This window comes from Gastrolobium bilobum, unplaced genomic scaffold (genome assembly GCF_033153095.1).
Source record: "Gastrolobium bilobum isolate Gb01-03AN ecotype WA unplaced genomic scaffold, APGP_CSIRO_Gbil_v1 utg1359, whole genome shotgun sequence".
Classification (NCBI taxonomy): Eukaryota; Viridiplantae; Streptophyta; class Magnoliopsida; order Fabales; family Fabaceae; genus Gastrolobium; species Gastrolobium bilobum.
In genome coordinates, this window is record NW_026897797.1 from 5,163 (window position 1) to 22,784 (window position 17,622).

Below are 17,622 nucleotides of genomic sequence, written 5' to 3' on the forward strand. Positions count from 1 at the left end.
ATTGGGCCTGTTATGATCTTCTGTATTGGGAACTCAATTTGGTAGAACCACGTTCCGAGCTCCTTCACGGCCATTAACAAGTTGGCTGTCAGCTTCAGTTGCTCCTGGTCTAGTCAAGCGTGTTAAACGCGGCTCCAGATCTCGCATTCCTCTATTATTCTCCTCCCGTATAGCCCTGAAATCCTGCTGCCGTTGCAAGTTATTACGGTTCTCCATCTCCGTTATTTGTTCCATGATTGCAGCGAACGTGTTGTTGGCCAACTGAGTATCCGGATCAGCTGATTGAGCGATACGCGTAGCCAGATCTCCAGGATGCTGGGAAGGGTTAGTTCTTGTTGGAGCTACGTTCGCCCCAGCCCCCTATCTCGCGCGCTGGAGTGGAAGCGGTATCTGAGACATCGTCTTTGACCTGGACGTGGTCGTAATACACGTTATTTCCAATCTGGTTCGGAGGCTGGTTTACCTCTTCCAGGACTGGATCCAATGGTTGATTCCGGTTCGGGGGTGGCTGCTGGCTACTGCTCCTCGTCTGAATTGCCATTCCTTCTCCGATTTGATGGGAACTTCAAATTCAAAGAAGAATTCCCCACAGACGGCGCCAATGTTCTGTCCTTGAAACAGAGATGTCTAGCCCAATAGGCTAATACGTTGATATTGGATCTAGTGCCCTCTCCAAGGTATCTATGAAGGAGTTACCCTTGAGTCAAGCAGATCACTGTGCACATAATACTATAACGGCGTTAGCCAATGGGGTGTGTGTGCGTACAGTGACAACATAACAGTAAGAGAGAGAGAGAGAGCGTATGTACCTTTAGGGTTTACCTTTGTATTTATAAAGGTTACCTGTGGGTAGTGTGGATGAGCCTTTGGTTCCTCTGATGAGGGTCCAGGCCAGATAGCTATGCTGTCGTATTAGGATTAATATCCTTATTGGATATCTATCCTTTATTGGTATTAATCCATATCTTGGATTGCTCCTTGTTGGGCTTGCCCCTTGTTAGGCTTGCTACTTAATGGGCCCATTATACGGGTCCATAACAATATCCAATAAATTATAATCGTTAGATTGATGAAAATTAACGGTGATTAAGTTGGTTGTAAGTGTGTTAAACTTTTTTTATGGTAAGTGTATCCGTTCCTATGAAATAATATCAATTTAAAGAAAGATTGAAACTTTCATAATATGAACTCTATATTTCCTAACAATATATTCATGAACAAAATTTTTCTGTTTCCTAACAATATAAGTGGTAAACTTTGCTGGAAATGATTTCAAACAATTTTTGTGTCAACAGATAACTAAAAACTTGTTTTCCAAAAGCCTCAAAACAATTTTTATGTTTTTCACTTATAGATGGAAAATAATTTGAGAATTTTTTTAAACTTTCATGTAATAAAATCCAGAAATTCATATTCAAAATTTTCTTATAATACTCAATGAAAACATGCATAAGATATATAGGTAGAATACTCTTATCACGTAGAACAAAATCCCAAGGTTTCTAAGATTAATTGCAAAAAATTACAAACAAAATTTTATCACGATCTTTAGTTTCTATATGCAAATTTAGAATTATTTTAATCAATAACAAATTTGAATCTTATAATCATATATGCATAGCTCTGATATCAAATGAAAAAGATAATTTTCAGGTCATCGTCAAACGCAAGAGCAGGAATAAGAAAAAAATAAAATGTGGAGAACTACTATAATTTTTGATATGTGGAGAGCTGTTGTTTAATAATTTTGGAATATTTGTTAAAAATTACATTATATTTTAGTAATTAAGAAAATTATATTAGAATTTTTTTATTAATGTCATTACATTTTTTTCTTTTTTTATTGACTTTTATAATTTTGAATGTCTGTTAAAAATTCATATGACTTTTAAAAATATTATAAATTCATTTTTTTTAAATTTATAAATTCTTTTAAAATTATTTTTAATTTTATGAAATTTTAATTGTGAAAAAAGTCTTTAAAGTTTCCCCCATTCTAAATTATCTTTTAAAATCCGTAAAATTTTCTATCGAAAAAAAATCTTTTAAAATTCCACTGCACCTCCTAAATTATAAATTATTTAATGAACTAGATGCATGAGGATGCCCAATGCAGGAAATTGACGGAAAAATCTGACTTCCTCTCTTTTCTTCTGCCCTTCACGCTTCTACTCTCTTTTTCTTAACCATAATCTGTTCTGATCTCTACATCGAGTTTATGTCTTAGGTATTAGGATCCCAAGATATAAAGGTGAAGTACCTAATTTGAATATTGGTACTCAATTTGGGATATTCTCAAAATTGCCGCGTGTCTGGATTAGGGTTTTGGGATTGCGAATGTACTTCGTTGCTTAGTTTCACCCCGATTTTCATTGAGAGGCGAGGTTGGAATTTCTCTATTACTATCTTCAAAGATTTGCAGTGAAGGTTTCGATATCAAATTTCCAGTTACGTCATGGAGGTTAGTATCATATTCATTCTGTTGAGCATCATGCTAAGCGGTTTGGAATCTTGGTTTCATTGGTTACAGTTGTTGTTATTGTTTGTGAATAGAAAGATGGAGCTGGTGCTGGAGTCGTTGACTTAGACAAGACCACGGTGACAATGGAACCAGAAAAGTCTACCGGTAGTGGACTCTATGTTCCTGGGAAGGATAGAGTGGTGTACGTGCCTCCAGAGAGAAAATCTCGTTTAGGTATTGTTTTTTTGGGATTTGCTTTTTGAATTACGAGTCTCTGTTTTAGTTTTATTGATTGTCCCAGGACTTATGTCTTTTATGTTTTATATTCTTTAAGCACTGGATGCTGATGCATTTCATTGTTTGTTTTGATAAATGATTTAACAGGACTTGATGTCCTCGCCATTGCAAAACGGGAAGGGTCTCAAAATGATTGGGGATTTAAGGTGCCAAAAGAAAAAACCACTTCCATTGCAGCATCTGCTCAGGATGAAGATAAACCCGAGTCTTCTGTTGATGAAAGTGGGCATGGGGGCCTTTCTAGTGCACGCAGACATGCTAATAGGAGATATCGTGAAACAACCAATGAAACATCACGTTCAGGTATTTTTGTTTTTCAGTTATGTAATTAATATCTCTTTGTATATATATGCTGCCATATTTATTTTCATTAGTAAAATTTCAATAAAAATTTATTGTGGAAAGAAAATTGTTAGAAATGTTGGAATTACATATTGCAAAGTTTAATTAAAATCCAAATCCTACTGATGGTCATGAGATTAATGGAATGATATTAGATTAATATGGATGCACCAATGATACACCTTTTTCATTTTTGGCGCCATTATTATTTTGTTTGGTATTGCTTCATATTCAAACATAGGTTATATTTGGGAATTGTAAATCACCCTTCTATGGTTGAAATAGAAAATGGCAATTATTCTGAAGAGTTATGCTCAGCAGTGATTCTAGTTATTGAGGTGTGTCAAACCTGGCTTCCATTAAGGAAGTTGATACTAGTTAACACTTGAGGCAGTGGTACAAATACAATTAATGCTTGTGCATATTGCCTGATGTATTTAAAGTCAACGTGAGGAGTTATTGAAGGGAAAAACATGGACTGAATTGTAAATTAAAATCTTTTTGGATATGTAAAGGCAGTGAGCATTGAGCAGGGTTTTTATTAGTATAAAGTGTAATTGTGAAGGCAAATTTTCCAGCTCCACATGCTTAATCTGTCTGAAATGATGATTTAAAGTTATTTTTTATGTATGTGTATTGCTTTTTTGCATGTATATGTGGGGAATTTAGGTATTAATTTTTTTTATAAGCTCAAGAAAAGCAAATAATAATCTCTGAAGGTTCTTTGACTTTGTCTGCACAGAATCTTCTGTTGTTGAAGATCACTATGGTGATACCTATGGGACTCGTTCAACTGAGCGTATGGGTTCAGATGTAAGATTATTTTCTCTTTCCCTTTCTTGGGTTCTCAATTGTCTGCATCTTTAATGGTCTTATCATTTTACTGCTTAATAATGTTTAAATTCTCATGTTGCTATCCTAGCACTAAACTTGTTTGTGTGACTGCCTTTTAGTGTGTTTGTTGATTGTCCAATGATCTGGCATTTCTTGATGTTGAAAGTAGCAAATATTATATTAAAATCTAGTAGACATGCTGAAGGTTAAATTATAGCATTTACAACATCCTGGTTCTTATTCTTATAAATTTGTGTCTCTTTCTATTTTTTAACGCCATAATTCCATTCTCTAGGATTTGTAAAGGCTAAGAATGTAATTATAGGGTTAAAAAGTTAGCGGTTTGTAACTGTCGATTACTTATTTTAAGAGTAAATACCCTTTTGGGTCCTTGACAAAAAATACGGTTCCCATTTTAGTCCCTTACAAAAAAAAATTACTCTCGAGGTCCCTAAGAAATTCAAAGTGGACTCATTTAGTTTAAATCGTAGTCCCTCACAAATTCAAAAAAGACCCACATTAGTCCCTCAAAAGGACTAAAATGGGTCCATTTTGAATTTCTTAGGGACCTCGAGATTAATTTTTTTTTTTAAGGGACTAAAGTGGGGACCGTGTTTTTTGTTAAGGACCTAAAAGGGTATTTACTCTTATTTTAAATTTAACCCCATAATTCCATTTTTTGGGCTTTACTGGTCCTTGAGCAAAGATTTATGAACTATTCTCCTATGATATCATTCTTTACTAGTTTGTCTGGAAACATATGGAGGGGAATGTCAAATTTACCTTAGCATTTTTTGTGGTTTCATGTATGTTTGTTTGCATCTTTGTAGCATATGAACGTCAGCAGGAAACTAATAATAGTGGATCTCATGCATTCTTTAACTCAGCCACATTGAGAACTCCTTTTTTCTCCCCTTTGTGTGTGCGTTTTGAGTGTTTTGTGTTTTCTAATTGAAACAAAGGTGTTGGATTGGAGTACTAGATTTTTAAACTCTTTACAAGCAAAATGGATTACGAAGATAAAAAAAGGAAGAATCAGAAGAACTTCTGCTTTAGATTATTGTTGCTTTTAACTTAAGTTGCCATTTCTCAGTTTTCCTGACATTTTTTGAGGAACATGGAGTCATGGACAATGTATTGACTGTTAATTTTTATAGGAAGTGTCAAAAAATTGCTTTTCTTAAACTGTGCAATAAATATTCAATATTTTCATTGCTTAATATTGACATTTCACTTTTACAATTAGCAGTTTTTGCTCAGTAAAATTTTCATTATTGTGAAAATTTGCTGCATATCTCTAATTTTGATATGTCAATTTTGAAGGTTCCTGCTTCACCTTCTGGATATGAGAGGGAGGATCATAGGAGTGAGAGGAGGCATCCCAGGGATGATTCAAGAAGTGGGAGCAGAAGGCATAGAAACAATTATGAAAGTAAGGAGTCTTATTCAGAAAGGTATTCACGTAGCAGGTATGACCATGAATATGATAGAAAGCGAAGCAGATATGAAGGTTCCAGGAGAACGCCTGGTATGTAATTGTTATTTTTCTGTTTCTTGTAATTTTTTAAATTAATCCAAGTATCGAAGCCAGGAAATGCCATGGATTTATCCATATTGGAATGCATAAACTTGTTGCTCTGTTGTTCCCATTATATTTAATTGAAATTTAAGAGAGTATCATTTTAGAAGTATAGTTTTGCAAGTTAACCTCAGTGCAATGGTAAAAGTAGCTATTCTCTAAGAATTATCGATTATACCTGCAGGCAGGTCTGACTGGGATGATGGCCGATGGGAATGGGAGGATACTCCACGAAGGGACAGTGCCTCTAATTCTAGACGTCATCAACCTTCACCATCCCCAATGTTTGTTGGTGCCTCACCTGATGCACGATTAGTTTCTCCATGGTTGGGGGGCCGTACTCCTCATTCATCCAGTATGTTATTCCAAATATGATATCATTTTTGTTAATGTCAAAATCCTGATCTTTTAATTCCTATGATTGACTCTGATGATGGTAGTCTACGAGAGATAATTTTATTTTATTGCTGAATTGAATGTAGTTACTTCATCTTCTCCTTGGGACCATGTTTCTCCATCTCCTATTCCAATACGTGCTTCTGGATCTTCAGTCAAATCTTCTGTTTCTAGACATAGTGGAAGGTCCCATAAACTTACTTTTTCTTCAGAAACTTCAAATACATACGAGGTATATTTTTGACCTAATATCTGATATTTCCCCTGTATATTTGATAATTCATCATAGATGCTGGACATGAATTATTTTTTAGCATATTACCCCAAAAAAGAGAGGGATTTTTAGCTCGTTTCTGAATGTTGGAGATATACATGTGTAGCTCAGTAGTATAGTCTCTAGGTTAGTAACAGAAACTGTTAGCTTCTGTTGTAACTGCTAGCTGTTAGTTCGAAGTCTGTTAGAGTTTGTTATCAAAAGTCGTGTCCAATTGTACTACAAACTCTATAAATGTAAGAACTCAACAGTGAGTTCATCAGAATATGAAATACATAATTTCTCAGATTTTGCTTGCACTCTAGTTTTGACTCTCTTTCATTTTATGTCAGCTTTCCTCACCTTTCCACACTTCATTTTTTCGTTCATGCTTAGATTCTTTCACTGAATATGTTGCATGGTTTAATGATTGTGGATTACTTTTGGTATGCATGCTATATCATCAACTTATATAATTACTAATTTCATTTGTCCAGGATGAAGTGGCAGATAAATCAGAGTTGGGTGAAGAGCATAACTATGAGATTACTGAAAGCATGCGTCTAGAGATGGAATACGATGCTGACCGAGCATGGTATTTAAATTTTGTTTTGAAAAGTATTTTTCTTTGATATATTTTTATATCACTGTATTTGAACTGTGTAGTGTTATCATAGATGAATGTTTTGGAAAGAGAGATTAGAGTGCCTAATAATGATATATTGGAACAATATGGTAGTTCCTTTATTGTATTTGTCTTTTATAATTCTTATTTTAAGGCTTAGGTTGCTTGAAGTTTTCACTTCTTTGATAGATATATCTAAAATTTGGCTCATTGTGCAAGTTTTCCCTTAACTTAGTGGTAATAGAGTTGAAGTTTTAGGTGATTCTTTCAGACTTCACATTATATTGTTTAGTTTTCAAACTATTTTTTCATTTTGTAGAAAATTAGAATTCAAACATGTTTCCGTTTTTATTTCCTATTAATTAGGATTGATTATGATTGATTAGGATTGATTATGATTGATTAGGATTAATTGTGATTGATTAGAATTGATTGTGATTAGGATTGTGATAGGATTGATTAGTCATCGCTTAGTCATTCTTAGCGATTCTTTCTTGTATAAATACTCACTCATGTAATTTATTCAATATCAATATACAAAAACTTCTTTTCAATATGGTATCAGAGCGGGTTCGTTCCTACCCTAATTCAAATCTGAAATAACCATCCAAACACTTCCATCACCGTCAAACACCTCCTAAACACCGCCTTGAATCTGTCCAACACAGAAACCTAGTTTACTGACCTCCGATCAAAAAAGTGAGGTGACCATTCGACTCAGAAGGATCCGACGAGTCGACTGCCGCTGGACCCATCGCCGTCAGCCGCTGCACGCGCCACCACGCGCCGCCTTCCAGACGTTTTTTTTTTCCGTCGCGACTTGCACAGACCTTCTCGCCGGCTTCTCCCCTTCCTGTTCCAGAGGTCAGATCAAAAGTTTACAAAACTTGATTTTTCATCAACGGTCAACCCTTCTCTTTTTATTCATGGCTTCCTCAAAACACTCTTTTTATTACCACGAGCAACCTCCTAAGGCCACTAGTCATGTGGTCCAGCAAGGTACAACTTTCCATGTTGATAGTCAAAATCATTGGATCCTTGATTCTGGAGCCTCTGATCATATGACAGGTAATCTTGGCTTGTTTTGTTCATACACTCCATATTCTGAACCTTCTCGGGTCAAGATCGCCGATGGCAGTTTTTCCCAGATTGCGGGACACGGAACCATTAAACTTTCTGAGCTGATTACTTTGACATCAGTTCTTTATGTTCCTTCTCTGACTTGTAATCTCATTTCCATTAGCAAGCTCACCTTTGAGTTGCATTGCTTTGCTAAATTCTTTCCACATGGTTGTGTTTTTCAGGAACAGGACTCGGAGAGGATGATTGGCAGTGCTAGAGAGGATGGTGGACTTTACTACTTTGAGGAGGATGTGACTCATGAAGCTGTTTTCGTAGAAAAAAACTCTATGTTTCCTTTTGATTCATGTAATGATGTTATGCTGTGGCATCGTAGGCTAGGCCATCCAAATTTTATTTATCTTCAGAAGTTGTTGCCAAACTTATTTATTAATAAAAGTCCAAGTTTGTTTTCTTGTGATATTTGTCAACTTGCCAAGCATACTCGTGCTCATTATCCTTCTAAAGTTCACCATGACTCTTCCCCATTTTCCTTAATTCATAGCGACATATGGGGTCCAGCCCGTGTTAAAAATATTTCAGGTACTCGATGGTTCATTACCTTCATTGATGACCATTCTCGAGTTTGTTGGGTGTATCTTCTAAAGGATAAGTCCGATGCTGCATCCGTGTTTAAAAAATTTCATGCCATGGTTCAAACCCAATTCCAAGTTGCTATACAAATTCTTCGTACAGATAATGGCAAAGAGTATTTTAACTCTATTCTTGGAGAATATCTTTCCCAACATGGCATCCTTCACCAAAGCTCGTGTCCTGACACACCCCAACAAAACGGAGTTGCGGAAAGAAAAAACCGACATCTCCTTGAAGTTGCTCGGGCTCTTATGTTTACCACGAGTGTTCCTAAATATCTTTGGGGAGAGGCAGTTCTCACTGCCTTGTATCTGATAAATCGAATGCCATCTCGCATTCTGAAATTTCAGTCTCCTCTTTCTAGTCTTGTTCGTATCTTCCCTTCCTTCCGAGGTGTCTCCTCCTTACCTCTCAAGTTATTTGGTTGTGTTGTATTTGTCCATATTCCCTCCCATCAACGGTCTAAGCTTGATCCTAAGTCTCTCCAGTGTGTCTTTATTGGTTATTCTCCTACTCAACGTGGCTATAAGTGTTATTCACCCTCTCTTCGTAAGGTCTTTGTCTCTATGGATGTCACTTTTTCTGAGAATGACCCTTTCTTCCCCTCGACTTCTCTTCAGGGGGAGTCTATAGGAGTAGATGAAGATCAGTCATGGGAACCTATTAATGCCACAGTATTACCTCTACTTTTAGAAACAGGGGGAGCTACAGAATCCTCACCATCAGGAGCCTCCTCAAAATGGGGACAAGTTTATAGCAGGCGAAAGCCTCCTCAAAGTGTGAATAACCCAGAGCCTCTACACTGCCAGGATTCTGAACCATGTTCTAGTTCCAGCACCCCAATACTTGAGTGTCATGGTGAAAATGATCTACACTTGCCCATTGCTCTCAGAAAAGGTACTCGATCTTGTACTACTCATCCTATTTCTAATCATATTTCATATGGAAAGTTGTCCCCAGGGTTTCGTGCTTTCAATACTATGTTGGATAGTACAAAGATACCGAGAAATATACATGAGGCTCTCAATGATAAAAAATGGAGGGATGCTGTCTTTGAAGAAATGAATGCTTTAGAAAGAAATGGAACTTGGGAGATAGTGACCCTACCCAAAGGAAAAAAGGCAGTAGGATGCAAATGGGTGTTTACAATAAAATTCAATGCAGATAATAGCATCAACAGATACAAGGCAAGATTGGTTGCAAAGGGTTTCACTCAGACTCATGGGATAGATTATCATGAGACTTTTGCTCCGGTTGCTAAAGTCAATACCATCCGAGTTCTCTTATCTCTTGCTGCCAATCTAGATTGGCCCTGCAACAGTTAGATGTGAAGAATGCATTCCTAAATGGTGACTTACATGAAGAAGTCTATATGGATCCTCCACCTGGTTTTGAAAAGGGAAATGGATCAGTGTGTAAACTAAAAAAGTCTCTATATGGATTGAAACAGTCTCCCAGAGAATGGTTCGACAAATTCACACAAGCAGTCAAAAGAAGAGGCTTCATTCAAGCACAGACTGATCATACTCTCTTCCACAAACACTCTAAGGATGGTAAAATTGCTATTCTTATTGTATATGTAGATGATATAATTCTTACAGGTGATGATATTGAGGAATTGAACACCTTGAAGAAATTTCTAGCAGCTCAATTTGAACTCAAAGACCTTGGCACTCTCAAATATTTCCTTGGTATGGAAGTTGCTAGGAGCAAAACAGGTATCACTCTAACACAAAAGAAATATGTTCTAGATCTTTTGTTGGAAACAGGAATGTTAGGGTGTAAACCTGCTGAGACACCTGTGGAACCTAATACCAAGTTAGGTATTGAAGATGGAAATGAGGTGGATAAAGAACAATATCAGCGATTGGTTGGTAAACTAATCTACTTATCTCATACGCGTCCTGACACTGCCTTTGCGGTGAGTATGATTAGTCAATTCATGCACTCACCCAAGGAGAAGCATCTTAGTGCAGTCTATAGGGTGCTTAGATACCTCAAGAATACTCCAGGAAGAGGATTATTCTTTAAAAAGGGGTATAAAAGGACAATTGAAATCTACACTGATGCAGATTGGGCAGGCTCATCAGTAGACAGAAGATCTACCTCAGGCTATTGCACCTATGTGTGGGGAAATCTTGTTACTTGGAGAAGCAAAAAGCAAACAGTGGTTGCAAGAAGTAGTGCTGAAGCAGAATTTCGAGCTTTAGCTCATGGAGTTTGTGAAGGAATCTGGTTGAGAAGACTTCTTCAAGAGTTGAAGATTTCATATTCCCTACCAATAAAACTATATTGTGACAACAAGGCAGCTGTTAGCATTGCTCAAAATCCTGTGCATCATGATCGAACAAAGCACGTGGAAGTTGATCGTCACTTCATCAAAGAAAAATTAGATGATGGAAGTGTGCATTTGATATATGTTCCAACCAAAGAGCAAACGGCAGATGTCCTTACCAAGGGCCTACACCGTCCAGCATTCGAAGACTTGATTGGCAAGTTGGGAATGATCAATATTTACCTCCCAACTTGAGGGGGAGTGTAGAAAATTAGAATTCAAACATGTTTCCGTTTTTATTTCCTATTAATTAGGATTGATTATGATTGATTAGGATTGATTATGATTGATTAGGATTAATTGTGATTGATTAGAATTGATTGTGATTAGGATTGTGATAGGATTGATTAGTCATCGCTTAGTCATTCTTAGCGATTCTTTCTTGTATAAATACTCACTCATGTAATTTATTCAATATCAATATACAAAAACTTCTTTTCAATACATTTATTATAGTTTAATCTAATTAAGATTATTGTTTTGAAGGTATGATAGAGATGAAGGTAGCACAATGTTTGATGGCGATAACTCATCAGCTTTTCTTGGAGATGAGGCTTCTTTCCAGAAAAAAGAGGCTGAGGCCAAAAGACTGGTAACTTTTAGGATTTCTGATCATATTTAAACTAAATTTTCTTACGCTAAGATGTCTATGACTGTTGTACATATGGAGCTTCCTGCTGCTATTTGAATTATTTAGTAGATAAATTAAAGACAGTTACCGGCCACAAGTAGAACTCCTACTTTAATATTGAAAAGCTTGCATGTGAAAAAGTTCTACACCCTATATTTTGTATCTTATAGATGGTAGCATGAAATTTTTTTCATTATTGAGATTCTTTAGTTCAGCTATTTTTAGATCTCGTCTAGCCAAAGATTGATATTTATAAAAGTTATCATTACACTCATTATGATATAGTTTTGGAGCAGTTACTTTGACTTTGTCCATGTGCTTGGCCGTGGTGTGGTAAGCTAGATAGATATATTTTAGTTTTTAAACTGCGTACTTAGGCTGATTTTGGGTGATTAGCATTTGAATTCTGAATACACTTTGATTAAATGGACCAGAAAATTAATTTGCTGTAGATGCTTGGTGTGCTCTATCCAATTCGAATGTTCTATGTTCTGACTCATGGAGTTAGTCTGTCATTTATTATTTACCATTTCTATGTTTATATGTTCAGGATTATTATCTTGATGCTCTGATGATGTCTTAAAGGACTATGATACCTATCTGATCAATAATTTCATGTATTTTTGGAACTTTAAATGCCTAAGTTTGGTACTGTTCATAGTCTTTTATGAAATTCTCTCTTGAAAGAAGCTTATACTAAATGTGATTGTTTTCCTATGAAGTGAAATGTGGTTAACTACTAAGTTGTGCTTGTTATCTCTATATATGTTTTAACATTGGAGATCGGCTGATAAAAATTAGCTATTCATACGACAAAAGTTAACTGTGTTTTACCAATATTTGCAACATGTTACATGTACTATCCGCATGTTTTGTTATTGGTGTTGTTGTTAGAGATGCAATATAAAACCATTTATATGTGTTCGCTTAAGATATTAAGCTTTTGGGACAATTGGTTCATTACATGATATTGGAGCCTCTATGACCTAGTAGTCTAGATTTTGATTCTTGTTGTACCCATTATTCTTATAAAAAATATAGAGTAAGTGGGTCTATCCATTGCACATACTTAAAACCTAAAAAGCTCGTGTGAGTGGGTAAGTTAGAGATGTAATATAAAACCATTCACGTGTGTTTTTATAAAAGCTTTAGCTTTTGGGATGGTTGGTTCATTACAGTTATATAGTATGAAATATTCATGATTTTGCTTATTTGCAGAGTGTTTAATGTTTTGGCGCACATTGTTTCGAGCAAGTAGGTATGAGCTATTATTTTATAAAAGTAGTTAAGAGTTTTATCAACAATGCAGGTCCGAAGAGATGGGACTAAGATGTCCCTTGCTCAAAGCAAGAAATTGTCTCAACTCACAGCTGATAATGCTCAATGGGAGGATCGGCAACTGCTGAGATCAGGGGCTGTTAGAGGTACAGAGGTTCAGACTGAATTTGATGATGAGGAAGAACGCAAGGTTATTCTTCTTGTGCATGGTAAATATTCATCTGGCCAACTGTGACATTTTAATGCATTTTGTATGGTATCACTCTTCTCTTTTGATTGATTCTTTTTTCCATGTTGGTCACAGATACAAAGCCTCCTTTCCTTGATGGTAGAGTTGTTTTCACTAAGCAGGCAGAGCCAATTATGCCAATAAAAGATCCAACATCTGACATGGCTATAATCTCTCGGAAAGGATCTGTTCTGGTCAGAGAAATCCATGAGAAGCAGAGTATGAATAAATCTCGCCAACGCTTTTGGGAACTTGCAGGTTCAAAACTTGGTGATATCTTAGGTGTTGAAAAATCAGCAGAACAGGTATTCTTCTGGAATAATTGTGACCTTTGCTCTCTCTCTTCATGGTTTAAAAGGCTTCATTTTATTTAACATTTTTCACATTCCAGATTGATGCAGACACTGCTGTAGTGGGTGAAGATGGTGAAATTGATTTTAAGGAGGAAGCTAAGTTTTCACAGCATTTGAAGAAGGGAGAAGCTGTCAGTGACTTTGCTATGTCAAAAAGCCTTGCAGAGCAAAGGCAATATCTGCCCATTTTTTCAGTGCGAGAAGAGTTATTACAGGTTGGTTTTTCTATTATATATGTGGTAATTGTTGATAGGTTGCTTTCTGTCTATTAAGGAATATTTGGGAATTCAGTCTTTCGAGTTGAAGTGTTTTAATGATCACAATCAATCAGTGTAAATTTTCAAAATTAGGACATTGAATATCTTAGTCATTAACTCCTATAGTTTTAATCCATCTGTTTTATGTGGAGGGGAGCCTGGATTGAGCATGTCAACTCAATATTTTCCCTTTCTCCGAGTCTCTTTACAAATATGTAAAGGTAAGGTTACGTACAAGAATTGCCCTTATTCCACCCTCGCTAGTCTGGGTTTGTTAGAGAATAATATAAATTATTAAAAAGGTTTTCACCCAACGCCTTAAGGTTTTGGGTTGAAGTGGTTCTTTACATGGTATAAAAGCTTTAGTCACCGCCTCCCACTTGTGGAATTAAATAAGCACAAGGTGAAAATCAAAAAAAAAATTGGGCTTATGCAATATCCACTTTTCAAGCCCGAAGGACTTTTACGTGAGGGGGTGTGTTAGAGAATAATATAAACCATTAAAAAGGTCTTCACCCAATGCCTTAAAGTTTTGGGTTGAAATGGTTCTTAACAGGGTTTAATGAGGAGTGGTTTTTATTTTTCTGATTATGTTGTTAATTGACTTGGATATGAAACTGCGTTTATCATTGTATGACCTGAACCGAGTCCCTTTTCCTTCTTTCATCCTATTCATTATGCACTTGCATAATCTAATTTCCCTTTTTTATCTGCTTGCTTGGGTTGTTCAATTCTTTTCTCAATGTTTGTAGGTGATTCGTGAAAATCAGGTGGTGGTAGTGGTCGGAGAAACTGGTTCTGGAAAGACGACACAATTGACACAGGTTTTGTTTTACTTTCCTTTTCCTTTTCCGTGCTTTTATATTATTAATTTATGTTTACTCAATCAAGAAAGGGGAAAAGGAACATAAAAATCACTTCTACGCATCTCTATATACCTCCAAATGGAATTTGACATTTGGGTTTCTGAACAGTATCTGCATGAGGATGGCTATACTATAGGTGGTATAATAGGCTGCACCCAACCAAGGCGTGTGGCAGCTATGAGTGTTGCCAAGAGAGTAAGCGAGGAGATGGATACAGAGTTGGGCGATAAAGTTGGCTATGCTATACGTTTTGAGGATGTGACTGGGCCAAAGACAATTATAAAGGTAAACATCACTTAGTGCTTGTTTGGTTTAGCTTAATTTTTTGGAAATAATTTGCTTTTTCTGTTTTTTAAAGCTCTCTTAGCTTATAGGATTGAAATAAATTATTGTGTTTTGTGTTATGCCGTCCTTTTGAAGTGTGATTTCTTTCTGTCGTTTTTGTCTTGAGAGCGTACATGTGTACGAGTACCATATCGGTATGGGTGTCAGGTTATGACAAAAGTTCTAAAACTATGGTATGGTTATAGAATGATATAATATATAGAAATTTTTAAACCGAAACAGTAAAGAACAAATATTATAATATAAATAAAATTTTAATAATGTTCTAACTCAAGTAAGCAAAAATATTTATAGAATGCAAAATTTTTGAAGGGAGTGGAGAAGTTTGTTTCATTTAGTGACAAACCAAACAGTTTAGCAACAAAACATGGTGTTATGCATGGACTGATTTGTACTTGAGTTATAAGTGAGTATTGGGTATATATCCATGTCTATCCACCAAGTTAGTACCAAATACATGCCCAGTACGAATACAAAATTATTTAAGAGTACCCATGCATATAGCATTAATCATAAACTTCTGTGCTATTCTCTAAACTTCAGTGGTTAAATTTTACAGTACATGACAGATGGAGTACTTCTACGTGAAACACTCAAAGACTCTGAACTAGACAAGTATCGGTATGGAAATATTAACAAGTTTTGTCCTCCGCATTTACATCTCATTGTTTGTTTGCAATAAAAACAGTGTTACATATCATCAGGTTTCAAACTGTTTCAGGGTTATTGTCATGGATGAAGCCCATGAAAGATCATTAAGCACAGATGTTCTTTTTGGAATATTGAAGAAAGTTGTAGCCCGACGTCTAGATTTCAAGCTGATTGTCACATCAGCAACTCTGAATGCAGAGAAATTTTCAAATTTCTTTGGAAGGTAAATTTCAATTCCTTGTCTAGCATTCTTTCTCGTTATTAACTTTTGTTTAGTTCAACCTAATTGGGGCATCCTTGCAGTGTCCCGATTTTTCATATTCCTGGGAGAACATTTCCTGTGAATATATTATGGAGTAAAACTCCATGTGAAGATTATGTTGAAGGTGCAGTGAAGCAGGCTATGACTATTCACATAACTAGCCCTCCAGGTGACATCCTTATCTTCATGACTGGCCAAGATGAGATTGAGGCAGCTTGCTATGCTCTTGCGGAAAGAATGGAACAGATGATGTCATCTTCAAATAAAGCAGTCCCTAAACTCTTGATTCTTCCCATATACTCTCAGCTTCCTGCTGACTTGCAAGCGAAGATATTCCAGAAAGCTGAAGATGGAGCCCGTAAATGCATTGTGGCTACTAATATTGCTGAGACATCATTGACTGTTGATGGTATCTTCTATGTTATAGACACAGGCTATGGTAAAATGAAGGTATATAACCCTAGGATGGGCATGGATGCTCTCCAAGTCTTCCCTGTTAGCCGTGCTGCTGCTGACCAGCGAGCTGGTCGAGCGGGTAGAACTGGCCCTGGTACATGCTATCGGTTGTATACTGAGAGTGCTTACTTAAATGAAATGTTGCCCAGCCCTGTTCCAGAGATTCAGAGGACTAACCTCGGCAATGTGGTCTTATTGCTGAAATCTCTTAAAGTAGAAAATTTACTTGATTTTGATTTCATGGATCCACCTCCACAAGATAATATTCTCAATTCTATGTACCAGTTGTGGGTGTTGGGTGCCCTTAATAATGTTGGGGGCTTGACTGGTCTTGGCTGGAAAATGGTTGAGTTTCCATTGGACCCTCCGCTTGCTAAGATGCTTTTGATGGGTGAACAGTTAGGGTGTCTTGAGGAGGTTTTGACAATTGTTTCCATGCTTTCAGTGCCATCTGTTTTCTTTAGACCCAAGGACCGAGCAGAGGAGAGTGATGCTGCACGTGAAAAATTTTTTGTGCCAGAATCTGATCATTTAACCTTGTACAATGTTTATCAGCAGTGGAAACAGCATGGTTACAGAGGTGATTGGTGCAATGATCATTTTTTACATGTTAAAGGTCTAAAAAAGGCTAGAGAAGTGAGATCCCAGTTGCTTGATATTCTCAAGACTTTAAAGATTCCCTTAACCTCCTGTTGGCCTGATACAGACATTGTCAGAAAAGCTATTTGTTCTGCGTACTTCCACAATGCAGCAAGATTAAAGGGTGTGGGTGAATATGTTAATTGCCGGAACGGGATGCCGTGTCATCTACACCCTAGTAGTGCTCTCTATGGTATGGGTTGCACTCCTGAGTATGTGGTTTATCATGAGTTAATCCTGACCACCAAGGAGTATATGCAGTGTGCCACAGCAGTGGAGCCCCAGTGGATGGCTGAGTTGGGACCCATGTTTTTCTCTGTTAAGGAGTCTGATACATCATTACTAGAGCATAAGAAGAAACAGAAACAAGAGAAAACGGCCATGGAAGAGGAGATGGAGAATTTGAAGAAGGTGCAAGTGCAGGTTGAGATAGAACGGAAACAGAAGGAGAAGGAAAAGATGGCTAAGCATCAGCAGCAAGTCTCCATGCCTGGTTTACGAAAGGGTTCTTCTACATTCTTGAGACCAAAGAGGCTTGGTTTGTAAATTGTGATGTATAATACCGTGGAATATTGACAGACTCATCAAATAGAGAAATATGAAAAGTATGTAACATTGATTCATTGTTGAAGTTGAATTTGCTCCGACTACTTCCAAAGTTCCAATACCTTTGGCGGTAATATACATTCTTATTTGATTTTGCTCTGAAACCCTACAGTGTTGTGTATCTGTTGCTTATATTGTTACTATAGCCATATCGGCTTTTAAAATTCTTGTTTTTATACAGGAAATCGTGTGTAAAAGCTGAAGCAAAAATACG

The 17,622-nt window shown here is 36.6% G+C and overlaps 1 protein-coding gene across 1 annotated transcript; it reads left to right on the forward strand.

Moving 5' to 3' along the window:
• Positions 1 to 2,132: 2,132 nt before the first annotated feature.
• Positions 2,133 to 17,622, forward strand: LOC133310386 (pre-mRNA-splicing factor ATP-dependent RNA helicase DEAH7). Its single transcript, XM_061511303.1, has 17 exons — positions 2,133 to 2,461; positions 2,554 to 2,695; positions 2,846 to 3,061; positions 3,843 to 3,913; positions 5,258 to 5,462; positions 5,698 to 5,868; positions 5,996 to 6,141; positions 6,660 to 6,757; positions 11,322 to 11,427; positions 12,776 to 12,953; positions 13,049 to 13,278; positions 13,365 to 13,541; positions 14,336 to 14,407; positions 14,558 to 14,734; positions 15,354 to 15,415; positions 15,516 to 15,668; positions 15,749 to 17,622. Exons 1-17 carry the CDS (start codon positions 2,456 to 2,458, stop codon positions 17,346 to 17,348), a joined length of 3,810 nt encoding a protein of 1,269 aa, XP_061367287.1. The 5' UTR covers positions 2,133 to 2,455; the 3' UTR covers positions 17,349 to 17,622.

Excerpts from the sequence above, each read along its gene's own strand:
- LOC133310386 (XM_061511303.1), top strand. Across the intron at positions 5,463-5,697 it reads AGGTTCCAGGAGAACGCCTG|GCAGGTCTGACTGGGATGAT; the intron begins GTATGTAATTGT and ends TTATACCTGCAG. Across the intron at positions 6,758-11,321 it reads TACGATGCTGACCGAGCATG|GTATGATAGAGATGAAGGTA; the intron begins GTATTTAAATTT and ends ATTGTTTTGAAG.